This window comes from Podarcis erhardii (genome assembly GCF_964252035.2).
Source record: "Podarcis erhardii genome assembly, chromosome: 1".
Classification (NCBI taxonomy): domain Eukaryota; kingdom Metazoa; phylum Chordata; class Lepidosauria; order Squamata; family Lacertidae; genus Podarcis; species Podarcis erhardii.
Window position 1 is genome coordinate 49112148 of NC_138497.1, and position 18662 is coordinate 49130809.

General features: G+C 42.2%; 1 protein-coding gene across 14 annotated transcripts in view; it reads right to left on the reverse strand.

The window, feature by feature from the left end:
• RAD51B (RAD51 paralog B) overlaps nucleotides 1–18662 on the reverse strand; it is a 351970-nt gene that overhangs the window by 328239 nt on the left and 5069 nt on the right. For 3 of the 14 annotated variants that reach the window (XM_081851638.1, XM_081851640.1, XM_081851644.1), the window contains exons 1-7: nucleotides 14491–14523; nucleotides 12566–12680; nucleotides 12252–12365; nucleotides 10467–10583; nucleotides 6654–6790; nucleotides 3433–3552; nucleotides 1302–1485 (exon numbers count right to left, since the gene is read on the reverse strand). In XM_081851638.1, coding sequence (XP_081707764.1) covers nucleotides 1302–1485; nucleotides 3433–3552; nucleotides 6654–6790; nucleotides 10467–10583; nucleotides 12252–12365; nucleotides 12566–12680; nucleotides 14491–14501 — 798 coding nt within the window. In that variant the 5' untranslated portion in view covers nucleotides 14502–14523. Of the gene's footprint in view, nucleotides 1–1301; nucleotides 1486–3432; nucleotides 3553–6653; nucleotides 6791–10466; nucleotides 10584–12251; nucleotides 12366–12565; nucleotides 12681–14490; nucleotides 14532–14982; nucleotides 15150–15176; nucleotides 15283–18662 lie in introns of those variants that run through there. The other 11 variants (XM_081851645.1, XM_081851646.1, XR_014153916.1 and 8 more) reach the window with 10 other exon arrangements.

The window sequence follows — 18662 nt, forward strand, 5'->3', positions numbered from 1 at the left end:
GACTAAAGATGGACACACTATATTTCATTAAAAGCAATGTTCAAATTTCCAACCCCAAAGTATCTAGTAACTCTAGATAAAACGTAAGTCTAATAAAGTGGTCTAATAAATTGTGAAACATTTTCTAATAAATGTGGTCTAATAAATTGTGAAACATTTTCCATTTTATTATGATGCAAAACAACCTCAGTCCACATTTGCCAAGTTCAAAATATCTCACTGCTTAGTCAATGAAAATTCAACACACACAAATTTCAGTCCTTGGGAGAGACAACAGCAAATGCCTGATGATGCCTGATGATGCTCAGCCAATGACCGCTCCCCACTTAAAACGGGGGGCGCCTTTTGCGTGGACGCGTGCAGCCCTGGATCTGGAGTGGCCCCATCAGCATAGGCTTTGCCTTCCCTCAGGTGGGATACCTGGAGGTCCCCGCCTACCCCAGCGAGTTGTCCAATCCCACCTGGGGGAAGTGTTGCCAGGGAAACCAGGCCAGGTAAGGGGAGGGATTACCTGCCCACACAATAGAGGGTGGATCTTAATTGTTAATCCTCACTTGGCTCCAGAGCTTCTCCCACCCTACCCACCCTCAGTTAATGTCTTCTTTTGCAGGTTAACTTTTCTTCATAGGTTTTGCAGGTTAACCTGTCTCCACAGGTATGCGGGCGCTGCTACAATAAGGTCGCTGTTAAAGGGCCGGAAAGGAATTTCCCTGCATTGGCAGGTTTCGCCTTTCCCGTAGCAAAACGTCACAACTTTGGCGGTATCAGGCCTTGGGCGGAATCCTTTAGTCCATCTTCCTCTTTGCGGCGGCGATACCAGGGTTCCCCGTTAAAGGGGTTTTTGAAGGGAGGCTTTGGCCGTACGCCGAAAGGTCGTCATTGCTCTCCCCTGCGGCGGCGTAACGGGGGCGGCTATCTCTGCTTGAACATATGTTCTCCAGAGCCGGCCCATCCCCCCCACACACACTGGATAACCCTGATGCTCCCTAGGTCCCCGGCTGGGGACTAGGGAGGGAGAACGCCCAATGCCTGAGCCAAGGTCTACCCACATATGAAATTTAATAAAGTTGTGGCCAATTTAATCCCATAGCACGTTGTCTAGAGTCGTTATTCCACATGACGGGGGGACCACTAGGGATCTGGGGACTCCGCCTGTCCACGCAAATGCCTGATGATGAAGCATGCCGCAATATCCTCATGATATAAATCCACACAGAAGAGATGGGCATCCAAACTACTAACAACTTTGCACTTGAATACATATGCATATGTGCACAAAGTAAAAAGGGAGAGAAACTTACTGGTATTGAAAATTCTTCAGCCAAGTACTTCAGTATTGATGCCTCCCTACTCAGTAAGTTGCTCCTTTGCTGCAGATTGCCTTGAAGTTTTGTATCAAACTCTTTTCTTACTACAGAAGCAACAGAGTCAATTACTACTAGTTTGGCATTCTTTGAAATAATTTCTTCTTCCAAAGATTCAATCCTGAAAGCAAATTGAAGCATTCATTTAGCAATGATACTATACCAGGATTTAGAGTGTGTTAGGTGCCATGAGACATGCAAGTGGCAAAGTTGGTACAGAGACCTGATCTTTCCCATTAAACTCACTCATTGAATAATGCATGCCAACAAGGTTGAGAGCTATACCTGTGAACATGAACATATCTTGCAGGCTAATTTCTCATTTAATCAAGCAAACCTTGTTCTAGACTCATGAACATTGACCGGTTAATTTCAATTCATTTACAATTCATTTACATGTGAAAAGGATCTAGGAGTCTTGGTTGACCACAAACTTGACATGAGCCAACAGTGTGACGCGGCAGCTAAAAAAGCCAATGCAATTCTGGGCTGCATCAATAGGAGTATAGCATCTAGATCAAGGGAAGTAATAGTGCCACTGTATTCTGCTCTGGTCAGACCTCACCTGGAGTACTGTGTCCAGTTCTGGGCACCACAGTTCAAGAAGGACACTGACAAACTGGAACGTGTCCAGAGGAGGGCAACCAAAATGGTCAAAGGCCTGGAAATGATGCCTTATGAGGAACGGCTAAGGGAGCTGGGCATGTTTAGCCTGGAGAAGAGGAGGTTAAGGCAGTGGCGTAGCGTGGGTTGTCAGCACCCGGGGCAAGGCAAGTAATTTGCGCCCCCTAACCCATGGATTTGCGCCCCCTAACCCTAACCCCCAGATGTTGCGCCCGGTGCGGCCGGCCCCCCCTGCACCCCCCACGCTACGCCACTGGGTTAAGGGGTGATATGATAGCCATGTTCAAATATATAAAAGGATGTCACATAGAGGAGGGAGAAAGGTTGTTTTCTGCTGCTCCAGAGAAGCGGACACGGAGCAATGGTTCCAAACTACAAGAAAGAAGATTCCACCTAAACATTAGGAAGAACTTCCTGACATTAAGAGCTGTTTGACAGTGGAATTTGCTACCAAGGAGTGAGGTGGAGTCTCCTTCTTTGGAGGTCTTTAAGCAGAGGCTTGACAACCATATGTCAGGAGTGCTCTGATGGTGTTTCCTGCTTGGCAGGGAGTTGGACTCGATGGCCCTTGTGGTCTCTTCCAACTCTATGATTCTATGACAATTACCAGTGTACTTCCACGATGCATGTGTTTTGAACACGTGTGTTGCTTTCACACTTTAAAGCACACATTTAAACGTGTTGGGTAAGGCATCATTGTCTGTGTGTTTTGGTATACTTCATTAAAATAGTCCATAAACCATTAATATATCTTAAAATATAAACTAAAAAGAATAGGCAGGAAGGAAAACAAATTGATTTGCAATAATATTTGTAATAGCTCTTCTTTCAAAATAATAATCTTATAAAAAGGTTGTTCACAGGCAATTGCTTTACAGGGGTCAAATGTTACAAGTGCAAACATATACTGCTACCAAGATATCAAGAGTTTTCTGTACCTGAATAGTTCTAATAGAACAGAGAAGCCCATTGGTTATAAGCAAGGCTTTCTAAACACTCAGTGCAATTTTGCACAGAATCTGCTTTCTAGCACTGACTGTGGGTCGACATTTTCCATTTCATATTTTGGTAAGGGTCTAACCCTCTGTAAAAGGGCAGGTACAAGTTTTGCAGGCAGAAGGTTCTAGGTTCAATCCCTGACATCTCTAGTTAAACAAAAACATAGCTACCTACAAATATGCAATCCTAACATATAAAAGCCTCACTTCCTTTGTTTATTGTACACACAGCACACAGAAACACTTAGAATAGTAAAGAACAAGGTACAAAAATAGTTTCCTTTAGAGTCAGCAAGTGTCAATGTGTTTCAGGCAGGAAAAACATAGTAAAATACTGTAATGCTAAGCCTTAAGGCATGTTATCATTCTGTCCAACCATTATATATTCTGTATAGAATGTTTTTTACACATCTAATGCACTGCTGGACCCCAGAAAGAAGTCCTACCTTTTCAATACACTGTGACAGGTGAATTCCCGATAAAGATGAATTCTGTTGGCAATTAAAACCAGCTTTTCTTCTGTAGCAAAATAATCAGGAAAACGGTGCCGTGCCATCTCAAGAAGCCTGTTAGGAACCCAAAAGACATGTCACTGACATTAATAATAACAATAATTTTATTATTTATTTATACCCTGCTCATCTGGCACAGAGGATGTGCATCTGAATTCAAGAATGTTTTGCAAACTTTCAAGTTCATTCTCAGAATTTCTGAAAATGAAGAGAAAACACATATGCAACAAACTAAGTTTCTTAAAAGGTGCATAGAATTTGCAATCCACCTTCATTACACTATTTGAGGTTATGAGACTGATTTTCAATGGGAGGCAGATTTTCTACTTGCATTCCATAAATGCTCTCTGAATAAAGAGAACTCGAATTAACTGATTTTGTAACAAAGTCCAAAGTCAACTCCTACAGAGTGTCATGTTAGCTCAAATACATAAAAGGAAATGAAAATACAACATGGAAAAGCAGTAAACATATGGCAGCAACAATGCTTCAAATGAGAATACTTTAGGGACTTCCGGGTTGGCGCCATCGCCGAATGGCTCCGGAGGGAGCCTGCTCGGCAGGGGCTGGGTTCTACCAAGCCGGCGACGCGGGGACCCTCAAAAACCATGGGCGCTGAAACCCATGGGCATGGGGACCCGACCACGCGAAGGAGCCTTTTTAAAGGCTACGGAGCGGGTGACGGGGGGGGGGTGCTGTGAGTCCTCCGCTTCCCCTGCCGAGTGAAGCCGCATGCCATTTGGCGGAGAGCGCTGACTTCTTCCATTGAAAATCTGGACTCAAAAGAATAACCCGTGAGTAATTGGAACTTGGATTAAAAAGGGGAACAATTTTTTTCTTAAATTCGGAGCGAGCGGGGGACGTGCAAAAAGGAAGTCAGCCTCCCCCCTGTTGTAGAGGAGCTAAAGCAAAGGACCTGACAACTAAGATCGAGTGCAACCTTTTTTTTTTTTTTTTTTGATAAAGTTATTAATTTCGCGATGGAAAATTATAAGCTGGGCTGGAGGAGAAAAGTGGAATGTGAATTAAAATACAACCCCCCCCCCCCAAAAAAACCCCGGGAGCGATCCGTGAGAGCGCCGGGAGAGGAGAAATAGAGGTTTTGACAGCTGTCAAAGGAGCTGCCAAAACTGAAGAACAAAAAGAGAACTTTGTTACGAGGACTTTGCTGGTTACATTTGTTATAAATTGGATATAAACTGTTTAAAACAAGGAATAATAAGTTACTTTGACTGGTGGGTGTGATCGGGAAGGAAACTGAGTTATTATAATCCCTCTAGAGGAGCTGTGGGTCATTACAAGTATTGCTGGCATGGAATTTGAATCGGACTTTTTATCTCCTGGGAAACTGCAGAAATGGAACACTATTTTGTCTACAGAGGTCTACACACTAAAGGAGACAATAGATTTATCTATTGAAGAATGGAAGGGACTTGACGTAATGTTTTGTTCCTGAATAACAAAGCCTCTATAGAGGAATTACAAGCTTTTTGGAATTAGAACATTTGTGCAGGAGAGCGGGGGGGGCGGGGGGAAAGAGGAGAAGAGAGAACAACAAGAACAACAAGAAATAGCAAGAACTGGACAAAGTTGGAAGATAGACCCCTTCCAAGATTGGACATTCAAAATCAAAGATGACCAAAAGACGGCAAAGATTATTAAAAAGACGGCAAAGCGGACTGGTGAAGGACTATGGTTTAGATGTGGGAGCTCCAGGACGACAGCAGACATTGACGGACATTGGGAACGCAACCGGGAAAGGGGGGAGGGAAATTTGGAATCCAAAGGGTGTTAAATTACATTTTATTCTTTCTTCTATTTTTTTTATGTTAATCTGTATTGTATACTAAAGAGGGGAACTCGTGGAAGGGAACAGGTCGATTTTAGGGGATGGGAAAATATTTTTTAAATTGGGTTAATGATAATAATTTTAAAACTTGGGGTAAGAATTTGCTGAATTTATTTGAAAGAACTGGAATACAAGAGGGGGAGGGGAGGGGAAGTCCTGGAAAGATGATATTGAAAATAAGGTCTTAAATTTGGATGTTTTTCTTTTCTGTTATATTTGAAAATTTTTAATAAATATTATTAAAACAAAACAAAACAAATGAGAATACTTTAGATGCCCCTGAAGGTGTCAAAATAAACTTCAACAGGCCTAAGTTTGCAGCCACACACTGCACTTTTCAGATTTGCCAACAGGTCTCCCCTTACAGCAATAGCAGAGACAGTCAAGTTCCAGAAGACTTTAAGCATACGAGGCCTCAAAGATCTGGCACCATGGTGGGAGTGTAAGAAAGTGAAGGGATTCTGGGAGATGATATACAATGAAATGAAAAAGATGTTAAAATACACATTTGTAAAGAAACCAGAGATTTTTCTTTTAGGGATTACAGGAAAGGAAATAAGAAGAAAGGACTGTAAACTTTTCCAATATGCAGTTACAGCAGCAAGAATTCTACTGGCCCAGAAATGGAAACAAGAGGAAATACCGACGGTAGAAGAATGGAGACTGAAGCTGACAGACTATGCAGAACTGGACAGACTAACTGGGAAAATTAGATATCTTCGAGACCAAAAGTTCATCGAGGACTGGGGGAAATTTGTCGAATATCTGAAAAGAACGTGTGATGTGCAAACAACGCTAGTGGGGTTTCAAGAAGCACTGTGAAAGTTGAGATATATTGTTAAAAAGAAACAGAAGTGGGAGGGAAGTTTAATGGCAATATAAACAGAAGAAATGCGTTACTGAGAGGTATATATGGATAATTGTCAGAGAAGCTGAAGGAAGTCCAAATAGAACTAAATTTGTGGAAATTTCGATATGATTGTGTTGGAAAATTAATAAAAATTATTATAAAAAAAACAAAGATCTGGCACCATATGTGACTTGCCAGAGCAAGATACAACAGGGCACCTCAGGCTTACAAGCTGCTATGCCTTCTTCCACCTTCCGGAGCCATACAGGATCTGGATTCTGTATATGTTTAGATCTTGCAAAGGCTGGATGCAGATGACAGATTTGACAATACAAGGGTTTCAAATTGCACCCTTGCAATATGCGTTGACATATGAAAAATGCCATAAAGAGCGCGCTCTCTCTCTCTCTCTCTCTCTCTCTGTGTGTGTGTGTGTGTGTGTGTGTGTAAACTTACCTTTCAGCACTGAATGCAGATTCTGTATCAATATATATAACTGCCCCATCCAATCCTCCCAAGCTGGTGGGAAACGTCGCCAGCAAGCTCATCATAATACAAAACTGAGTCTTGCCACAACCTGATGGACCAGTTATCTAATAACAAAAGAACACGTATGAAGCAGCATCATACAGAAAAGACAAAACCACTGTTGATTTTTATTTTAGCCAACGGCACATTATTCACTTGCGACTCATGTAACTTAGCATTTCATAGCGTATCTCAAACTGATGGCAAAGATAGGTTGAACCTTAAAGGTTCAACTTCTAATCCACAAACACACTTTAGTGGAAAAACAAGCAAACCTGTGGCAGGATAACAAAATTATATATTAATTCTGTGACATATTTTTGTAGCTTTTTAATATTGCTTTTGTGTATATGGGCAATCCTCATTTTGCATGGGGGTTCCACTCCAGACTCCCATACGCGTCAGTATAGCGCACATAAACCCTCTTCACACCCGCCTCACCCCTTCTGTGATGCTTTGGGACTACTTCCAGGTTCGCTGCCATACACGTGTGTGCAATCGCAAGTCACTCGGACACACCTAAACCAGGAGTATTTATTATTCCATGAAGTAGTATATTTGCTTTATATACCGGGGTGGGGGGATGGAGTCTAAGAACTGATACACTGGGCACAATCCTGTCAAAGGTAAGCAATCTTATAGAGTAATTCTATACAATAGCTGCTCAGAAGTTAAGACCTATTGAATTCAGGTTAAGCACATACATGATTGCAGCATCCAAGTCACATTGATTCCAATGGGCAAGTTGAGTAAAACTTAACTCTGTCCCACCAAGGTCAGCAGGGCTTAAAAATATTTACCTTTGGCTCACTGTATCCATAAATTTTGAATCTGCTGAGGGAATGAATCCACCAAACAGTAATATGCTGACTCTTTAGAACAATGTAATTCCCAAACCTGTTGAGAATTCATAGTTCATCTTATTCCAATTTTAATTTGAAATCAGGTGTCCGCCCATGTAATAGAGACCTCACTATGATAACAGCATTCAAATTTTCCTCTTTGGAAAGAGACACTTTTCTTTTTCAGTTAATGGTATGTTATTTGCAGAACATGAGTTGACTGACCGCAAAGAGTTACTTACAATTCAGTTTCCAGTTTAAACCACACTAGTGGTTTGGAAAAAAAGGTCCCGTGCCAACAGAGTTTCCTGGCTCTTAGAAAACAAGAACAAGATCTGGCAGCAGAGGATATCACTTAAACCTTTACTTTACATGGCTCATGTAGCTGAGTTCCAACTTTCCAACCACCATCATTGTTGGATAATGTAAGAAGAAAGACAGGTCAACTTTTTCAGAAAGATTTAGCTTAAAAAGCGTAACCACAAAAAGTAGGGAATAAAACACTATTCCTTTGAGGTAAAAGTGCAGGCTATGCATTAGCTGTCGTCCCAAGTTTAACATAAACAGTCGGAGAAGAAAATAAGCTAAACTGAAGCTACATTTGATCAAGATGGAGTACTGCACTTTAGGGGGGCTCATCTGCAATCTCAGCTTCACAATGAAGTAGTACATAGCAGTGACATGCCGCAAATACTGCCATATGCATTCTTCTTTAAATTATTATTTAATGCATTTATATCCCACCATTTTCTCCAAAGAGCTCAAGGTGGCATCCATGGTTCTTCCCATCCTCATTTAATCCTCACAAAAGTCCTGTGAGGTAGGTTAGGCTAAGGGACACTGACCAGCCAAAAGTCAGCCAGTGAGCTTCATGGTCAAGCGAGAACTCTGGTCTCCTAGGCCTTAGTATGACACTCTAACCACTATACTACATCAGCTTTCAAATTGTTGCTGTGCATGCTTATCACACAGGCATCCACATAAAAAAAGCTTAATTACACAATGGGAACACTGTCTGGAGTTTGATGCAAGATAAATATAAGCATAACTTTTATGCTTTGTTCACAAAGCAATTCTTCAAATAGTTTCTGCATTCTGACATCCCCCCATGTATTCTTCAAGATGATTATTCTAAAACATGGGAAACATTTGGCAGTGTTAGCTCGTCTTCACTGAATTCTCCAGGGTGACCAAAACTGCTAATGGATATTACAAAAGAACATCTCTTCTATCCATTATTGTATGAAGTATCTCACAAATGGCCATGTCAAAATTCTGAACTAGAAAAGTACATTTTTGTCAGGTTGATGAGATCAAAAGAGCTGCTTCCTGTCAGATGAACAGGAAAGCTTTGCAAAAGAGACTTAACCTGTGGAGTTATTTTAATACTCTCTTGTTAACTATCTAAAGATGAAGAACCGTGTAAGACTGGAATGAGAGGGGCTCTTCATGTGCTACATTTTTCATGTAGGAAAAGGTAGGAAAACCCCATGTCTCTACTGACAATTATCACTACACACAGTGAAACAGACAACTTGGTGAGCACTGAGACAATCTATAGGATGCTTTTGCACTTTCCCCTGCAATTTATTTTAGAAACTTTATAATGGTACTTTTCACTAAAAGATTCTTAATGCAAGGATTAGTAGTTCAGATGAGTTTGAGGCTTAAATTTTGAAGTTGGTTTTGTTTTGCTTTTTTACAATCAAGCAGTATATACATTTTAGGAAATAAATACATGAATTTGGGTGGTGTGTGGGAAACACCCTTCTCCGCAGGCAAATCTGGGCTATAAAACTCCAACTTGCCCTCTCTTCGTCAGCCTTTGGCCACCTGCTAAGATGTTCTTTTTTCAGCATTTGACCTAACAAGTTGAACATTTTTTACCGATCTGCTGATCATGTTTGCTTTATCTGCTGTGCCACTTGCTTCTCCCCAGTATTTTTTACTCCTGTGTTGCACTAAGTTAAGCTAAGGTTCGCTTAAAATGTCATCCAAACCCAGGCTCATGGTTATGTTGTCTCCTTACGTTCTTGTCTAAACCTTGTGACTAGTGAGGAGAGAGCTTAACTACAAGCACAGATTCAGATGATAAACTAATCTAAAATCTGGCTCAGGTCAGTGCAGTGCTGGAGTAAAAAAGACCAGGGAGGAACAAAGTGCCTACAAGCTACTCTCAGGGAGCCTGAACATTCACATGATCCCACTGTAGAAAACAGAAACACTGGTTACATTCAGATGCACCACAAAACCATGGTTAAGCCAATTAGTTTGTATATGAAATGTGTGCTGATGCACACAGCATAGCTGTTCACACTTTGCTCCTTTCCTCCAGCAGGAAAACAGACCACAGAGTGGCTGGCTTCATATTATGTCTGAACCAGCATCTGTGGTTTGTTTATCTCAAACAAGCCACCATTGGGAAGCCAGGAACAAACCTTGGCTTCAGAAAGTGGCATGCTTGAAGCTAAGCAAACCACAAGGTCTAGTGTATTCATAACACTAAGCAAGTGCTTTCATGGCTTGTTTTCCTGCTGGAGAAAGTGAGAAGCAAAGTGGGAACAAGCAAACTATGTAGACTAGAACACAGATCATGGCACAGACTAATTTGTTCATACATGGTTTATGGTTTTGTGTTGCAACCAAGCATTGCAACTGCCCCTAACCTGATCATAAGAGTACTGATGTGTGCAAGAGAGAGCACACATCTGTATCTTTTGGTTCATTACTATTAACAAAAAAGTTTACAGTGCACATTATTGGAACTATACAGAACCAGTTATTAATGTACAAAGAGATTCAGTTTGTCACATTTTAAACTTATTAATGAATAGTCACCCCTTTTATGTAAAACATAAAACAACTCTTCTATTACAGAAAAAGAAGCAGCAGCTTTTACCTCTGTAAGAGAGCCACAGGCAATCCCACCATGCAATATTTTATCCAGATCTCCCAGTGTTGTGGGCAAGAATGCTGATGAAGGGTTGGCTGTTCTTTTCATTTTCATTTCATAAACCTACAATAACCAAAATCAATTAGAAAAAGATGTTGCGATCAACTGGTAAGAAAAATGTCTGGTATTTGTTTGCTCCCAAGTAGAATTTCTTAGTGCTTGGCAAAAAAAAAGCCATGTACTTTCTCATCCTTTAATGAGATTTTCCCCAATCTTCCGACCAAACCAAACACCACAAAACAATATTAAAGACTGTTGTGTCTATCAACATTTTTATGCTACAGCCTTCAATTTATATCTTGTATCATCGTGCCAAGCTTTAAAATATTTTCCCCTCTTTGGGACAATATGCATCATTTAATTTGCAAAGTACCACTTCAGAGAAAATATTATACTTGTGGTTAAGTACAGCTGGAAAACATACACACAGTAAAAACCACAAACCAAGACAAAACTAACTGGTTCCAAAAAGTCTGGGTTCATTACAAGGTTTACTGCACAAATCCAAACCTGTCTGCTTGGAATTAAGTCCAACTGAACTCAATGGGGCTTACTCACAGGTAAGTGTGTATATAACATTCCCAGCTTATTGAGATTTTTGTACAGAGTTGTGAAGCTTTTATATATATATATTTAAAATCTAATAACGTGTTTAACATGAACAACAGGTACAAAGCAAGCAGGTTCTTTTCCAAAAACCCTTTGCTTTGATGCAACATGTTGGAATTGCTTGTAAAGGTTATATTTGAAAAAGGAAGGCTTTGTGCCTCAGATTAAGATTAAAAAATAAAATGTTTTCAAGACTTACGCAAACTATTACAAACCTAAATGCAACCTAAATCTCAAAGTAGTGATACCCTAACAGATTTTGGTAGAAGGCAAATGTTTGTTAGGAGATTTGCACGCATAGCTAATTGTACTATAGACAAAAAAGACTAAAACATTACAGGTGGATAACACAGAAAGCTATGTGATGTTGCTTGGATGTCCTGTAAAAAGTAACTGAACAAAGGATGGTAACTCCAGAGAAAATGAATAGTGCAGGGGCAACTAAGTCCCTCTTCCAAAACACATGAAGCAGTTTATTTGTTTGACATACAAGTATTGTGCCATTTCTCTGCCATATACTAAGGAAGCATTTCCTAATACAAATATTCTCAAGAACAAGGCTCACTTCATATGTTACTTCCTTCCTGTGAGCCTTTCTATAACGAGAAAACCTTTTACAGATAGGTAGCCGTGTTGGTCTGCCATAGTCAAAACAAAACAAATTCCTTCCAGTAGCACCTTAAAGACCAACTAAGTCAGTTCTTGGTATGAGCTTTCGTGTGCATGCACACTTCTTCAGATACACAGTGTATCTGAAGAAGTGTGCATGCACACGAAAGCTCATACCAAGAACTGACTTAGTTGGTCTTTAAGGTGCTACTGGAAGGAATTTGTTTTGTTTTGAGAAAACCTTTTTAAAGCTAAGCACATTTATTGTTAATACCTGAAGGATAGTGTCCCCCACAAGTAGAAAAATGTGTCAGGAGACACACATAGCAATAACAGTTAGAGTCATTCCTATTCTGGGATCATATAATTGCAGAGTTGGAAGGAACCATGAGCATCAGCTAGTCCAACCCCTGCAATGCAGAAATCTTTTGCCCAGTATGGGGCTTGAATCCACAACCCTGAGATTAAGAGTCTCATGCCTACACACCAAGCTATCAGAAAATGAATACTTACAGTTTGCATTCTGGGAGCACAGGCTTGGCTGACTGTGTGAAGAAGCTTCTGCACATTCCAGTAACTCTGTCCAGTCACTTTCATTAACTCCAGTAGTGAAAGACATAAAAAATCCTGAAACATTACCAACAAAAATCTGGGAGAATTAAGAGTGGAAATGACTAAAATAACTTCACATATTTAAAAGCAATTTCTAAAACATTTATTTTCTTCTGCAATTAAGATGACAAGAGTTCAAAGATTGGTCTTAATCATGCCATATATCCTTTAACATAACATCAGAAGATTTTATGCCTCTATTAAATTTGTCTCACCTGACAAGTAGTGATCTGATGTCGACTGAGTCTCTTACAAAGCTCCTGTGTCAACCCTGCTCTTCTCAGTTTCTTACTTGCCATGTTCATATATTTCGTGACAAGAAACACAATCCTAGGTCATAATAAATGCAAGATTACTTGAAACACTATGTTCAAGAACAGTGTGTTCACATCCTCCCTTAAGAGTTTTGCCATCATTCTACTGAATTTATTACATCTCTTATTCAATATAATGTTGAATACGAGCACATCCATCTCACTTAATCTGTTGTTTCTCATGAAGAGTAATAAATCCAGTTCTGGCCCCTTTCTAGCATCAGTTACAATGCAACCAAAAGATGCCCAGAGACCTTTGTGGCCCTTTACTTTTCCTCAGCTTACACAAATGGCACTGGAATGACACTCAAAACAAAGCAATCACAAGTATCTCTTTCTGGTCAGCAAGTTCAACCAGGAGCTTTCTCCCAACTTGTACTCAGTGTAGGGTCCTTGTGTTTTTAAAGTTTCATGCTTAGAAACAGGGCTTGAAACCAGTATAGGATAGTCCATTGGGGTGAAAGAAGCACCACTCACCAACCTCACTCTTCCTTCAACCAGCTCCCACCTGCCTGTCAGTTCAGTTGTGGTACCCTTGGTTTTGCCATTCTAAAATTCAGCAGGACAAGGACATAACCAGTATTTGTTGGCTCTGTCTGTCATTGGCTTTGGCTTCACATACTGTTGACCTCCCTGCCTTCCAGCCTAGCAATCCCTCTCCCCTTTTTACAAGCAATTTATTGGTACCAGCCTAGCAATCCCAATGGGCACCAGTCCCCACTGACTGAGAGGGATGGTCATGTCTTCTTGCAGACAGTGTCCTGAGGTGATTCAAAGGCAGGCTGATGTTCCTGGGAAGCAGAACTGTGATTCTGATTAACACGTATCTCAACCCAGGTCATCATGGATTGAATCTACTTTAGGTTCACGTGAACTTATTTACTTGGAAGCACAGCCCATAGCTTTCAAATAATACTTTGATCACAGCTATTCTTAAAATAATTTCAGCTGTATCGTATTTATCTCAGCCTCCCCAAAATGTCTAATTTTTGTAAAAGAGATATGCCAGGGATCAAGGCTATATGAAAGCCATTCCCTTTAATACTAGATGCCCAAGGATGGCTGTGGTCAAGCAAGTGAGAGAATGGTGTTGTGCACCCAAGTCTAGTACTTATAATACAAATATAAGTCCTAGGCTTATGTGCACAGTATCATTCCCTCACTGCTAGTGATAATTGTCAGTGTTTTCATTCTATCATATTACACTAGTTGGTTGTGTTTTTAAAAGGTCATGATTTTATCACAGGTGACTGCACAACATCTTGAGGGTTCAGTTGTTTATTTCATATGCATGGGTGTAGCCAAGTGGGACAGAAAAGGTCAGCTGCCCCCATCAAGTAAAAAAATAGGACTGCTTAAGTAACTGGCCAATCACTTCGGTCCTGCCCCCCCCCCAACAAAAATCCTGGCCACACCCATGTTCATATGATGTCTTTTTTAAAAAATGCAAAACCAACCAAAATGTATCCTGCATTTCTCACTTTAGTTCATTTTATTCCATCCAGGGTTGCACATTAGGTTTCACCCTTCATTTCTCTCTCTCCACCCTAATTATTCCACATTTACTCCCAGGTAAATGTTGGAGAGAGAGAGAAAAAAGTTCACAAAATGTCAGGAATGCTAGTTTTGGAGGATAAAACTGTTTTCCTTCTGGGGTTTGATACATTTTATAGTGAAATAGTTTCACTAGTGCTTCATAAGGGGCAAGTGTTCAGTCTCTAAAAGTTTATTCAGAATGATATAACTTTTAATGTCACAAAATACCAAAGGGGGAGGAAACCGTTCAGACCCAGTGATGCCACATAAGCACAAGTTGAAATACGTACAGACATGCCATCTGTCAAAACTACACAGGTTACTACAATTACCACAGCAGCTGGCAGGAAAAGATTCCCTCTGAGAAAATATTGTGTTTTGACCTAGGAACTAACAGTCGGTAAATCTTGGTGCGTTGCTAAATGAGGAGAGAAGCAGCTTTGCCACAAGATGATAGCCCTGCCCATTCCTCGTGGAGGGGGAGAACACGCTCTAGCGAACCATCGTATGCACACTTCGAGGTCTCACTGCGCGCAGCGGGATATACTTCCAAAGCGACATATATAGGATTGCGCTGGAACCCCCTATAGGGCAGTAGGGTGGAGAGTCCACGTTCTGGGAAAGCTCCAGCTTGGCGGCCTAGGCACTGCTGAGAGAAGCGACGGCGGCCACAGGCGGAAGCAGCAGCCAGGCCTTCCAACAGCACGAGCTCCCAACGGTATGCTGCGCGCACCCTCTATTTCCCTTCCACGCTCCTAGCATACAGCGTGCACAACACATACCCAGGATAGGGCGGCGGCAGCAGGAACTACCTTCAACCTCCGCACACACAACATGCACACAACCGCCACACACACCCCCCTGGGGAGGAGAAGTGGCAGCCAAGAGACTTCTTGACTCGGCCTGCTAAGGAGAAACGCGGCGGGGAAACCGAACCCGTCGCCGCCACCGCCCACCGCGCGCCCCGAATCCTAACCTGGAAACTTTTCAAAGTCTCCCACTTCTCCACAGGAGGAGGAGGAAACATCCGCCCAAGAGCACCTAGGGCTCTGATTGGTCTCCGGCTGAGGCGCTTCATCCAGTAATTTCTGGCAACGGGGCCTACGCCAACGAAAGGCCTTCTGGGAGCTGTAGTTCTGTCTTCTTGCTCGCGGGTTGAGCAAAACGGGTTCGTCCAAGGGGGCTGATATGAATGGATCGCTGCTTCTCTTGTGTTCGGGACACCCCGTTGTTGCTCGCCGTGGCCGCTAGAGGGTTAGATCTGATTGTGGGCAGCAAAGTTTCCGTCTTCACACTGTGCCGTGTACGAATGAAGCTATGAATTACTGCCGCGGGACCGGGGCATTTCCCTGTTTCCCAGAGGCCGCATTTAGCCATTTTTTAATTTGAAAGTTAGAAGGCCAGCTGAAGAGATCGTCATAAAATGAACTTGAAAACTCAAACAAATATAGAATTAATGGAAGAGGGGGTTCACATCACGAATGGAAGAGCTTGGCTGAAGAAGAGAAATCCCCAAGAGGACAAGGGGAGACTGGAAAAGAAATGAACAGCCCATAAAAGAGCCTGTCAGATATGGAGAGAAGCAGCAGTACTGCAAAACGCAGCAATAAGTGGAAGAACAAGGAAAAGGTGGTGGAAAAGAGAAGGAGCTCCTCCTGGCAGTAGAGTAATTTGTAATAATGGATCTTAAACCAACATAGAAAAGTAAAAGTAAAGGATAGGGTTGTGTGCACAGTCACCTAACCATTGTGCTATTGTTCGGTTGTAAATTGCTTTGGCATGCCCAAGGCAACCCAAAGCAACTTAAAGGTAAAGGGACCCCTGACCATTGGGTCCAGTCATGGCCGACTCTGGGGTTGCAGCGCTCATCTCGCTTTATTGGCCAAGGGAGCCGGCGTACAGCTTCCGCGTCATGTGGCTAGCATAACTTACAACCAAACAAACATACAAGAATACTACATAGATACATTAAAACCAAGAGGACAAAGAAATACTGTACTGTACATTAAAAACATCCCACCCATTTTTAAAAGGCCACTATATTTAAAGGCCAAAGACCTGGTTATAGAGGAAACTTTTTGCCTGGCACCTAAAGACCATTGCACCAACTAGATGTTACAAAACTAACTGGTCTCTGTAACGCCACACCATAACTTGATGCCACATCCATTGCACTCTCCTACCGCACAATGTGATGGCTTGGCTGCTCACTGGGGCCTGATGTTGCAACCATGTTCTGCTGCTGCTGAAATAATTTCACTGACTGCCAATTAAACACCATACTAAGTTCAAGATGCTGGTATTGGTGTACAAAGTCCTGGTGTACTGTACACAGCTTGGGACCAGAGTACCCAAGAGATTCTCTACTCACTAGATACCAAATTGATCACTGTTCTGCAGGAGAGGGCATCCTGAAGATACTATCTATCATTCATGAGGTCCATTCCACGTGATGCTGGAATCAGGCTTTTAGTGTGACAGCACATACCATTTGGAACTCCTCCCATCCATTGCATATTGGACCAGCACCCTCTCTATTTTCTTTATAGCACTTGCCCAAGACATTCCTCTTTCAGCAGGCCTCACTTGACTGCTGTTCCTGCCCTCTACATTGTCCCACCTCTCCTCTACTTCTGGTAGACCGGGAACAGTGTTGACTTGACACCTACAGATTATAATGCACTTCTCCTTACTAGATAGTGGGGGTGGTTGTGACTTTGCAATCGCCTGCACCACCTACCTGCCCATCCTACCTAACGCTATTGCTATGACATGCAGCAATGGCAGGAGGCAACTAAACAAACATCTGCACTCCTACTTACAAAGGGGAGGCACAACAGCTGTAGCAGCACCAGGTTTATGATGTGGAGAAAGAGGTTTCTGTCTCCCACATATGGCAGCAAGAGCCACAGCAAGGAAAGTGGGGGGGGGGGAGAGGCCTAGAGAGTCACAGGTCAGTGGGGAGGAGTTCCTCTCCAGCACAGATTAAAAACTAAACTGGATAAGAAGCTTGAGGGAATGGGAGTGTGGTAGAAATATTCATCTTGTATTTGAGGTGAGCATTACAAATCACAAAGGCTCATGTTAAAATGAAGGAATTACGAATCACAGTGGTATGGTTAAAGCTTATCTGGCCTTAATGACTCACTCATTTTAGTTATACAGTGGTACCTCAGGTTACATACGCTTCAGGTTACACACTCCACTAACCCAGAAATAGTGCTTCAGGTTAAGAACTTTGCTTCAAGATAAGAACAGAAATCGTGCTCCAGCGGCGCGGCGGCAGCAGCAGGAGGCCCCATTAGCTAAAGTGGTGCTTCAGGTTAAGTACAGTTTCAGGTTAAGTACGGACCTCCGGAACGAATTAAGTACTTAACCTGAGGTACCACTGTAAATTCTCCAACTTCAGCATTTAGTACAGTATTTTGCTTGTTTTTGAATATTATGGGACCCCTGTGGCTAATGATTCTTAGATTCTACAGTAGTAAAACAAGTACTAACTGTACTGCCCTGTACTGCCCTGCTAAACTGGGACACTGAGGGCAGATTTTTCCCAAGAAAAGCAAAGAACAACAGTAACAACAAAGGGGAGATTTGCCAGTGGCACAGTCCATTGACATCAAACACTCCAATTACCATGAAGGAATCAAAAATAATTAGCTTAGCAAAGGACGAACCAGATGATGGAATATTTTAAATCTCTTCTTATCCCATCATTTGGAAGCTAAAATAAGATGACTTTGCTGTGTTTCTACAACTTAAAGGGCACATTACCCACATTACAGGGACGGGGAAAGAGTCAACAAAGCAACTTGACCGTTGTGCAAAAGAAAAAGTAGTTATTGTAAGTATTTTTGTGAAACTTGCCTAACAAATAGTCTATCCACTTTACTTAGAAATCCAGTGTCATAGAGTAGCTGGATGCAGAGCAGTGGTGGGAGGCACCCGCAGGGGGGTCCCTAAGGGAACACCCCAAGGGAAAAAGGCTCAGAGCTAGGGGATTGATGGTGGGATGGCAATGAGTGGTCAGAGAGAGAAGAAGGAGCAGACCGGGAGGAAGGGGTGCCAAAAGCTGAAGAGGTAACAGGGTTTAGTGAGCAGAAAGAAGCTAGGGCAGAGAGCAGTCCAGAATCAGAGGTAGAAGCTGATGCAGGAGAGGAGGGAGGCTAAGAGGCAGAGATGAGGCAGACAGGTTGGTGAGGAAGCCAGGCTGTCTCCACCTCCTGCAATAGGCAGCTCCCCTTCCCCCTGGTCTCCCAGAACCCAAATAGGTATGAAGAGGGCAGAGCAAAGACGGGCAAGATGAAGGAGCCTCAGATTGCTTGGGAAGGAACCAGGTTAGGAGGAGACTGAGAGAGCTATGGGAAGGTGGAGACATATAGTCCTCACAACTGCCTCATTGGGACAAGATCTACTGGAGAAAGTTGCTGTCTTCACTAGGCCTGGCCTCCCAAGCTGTTTT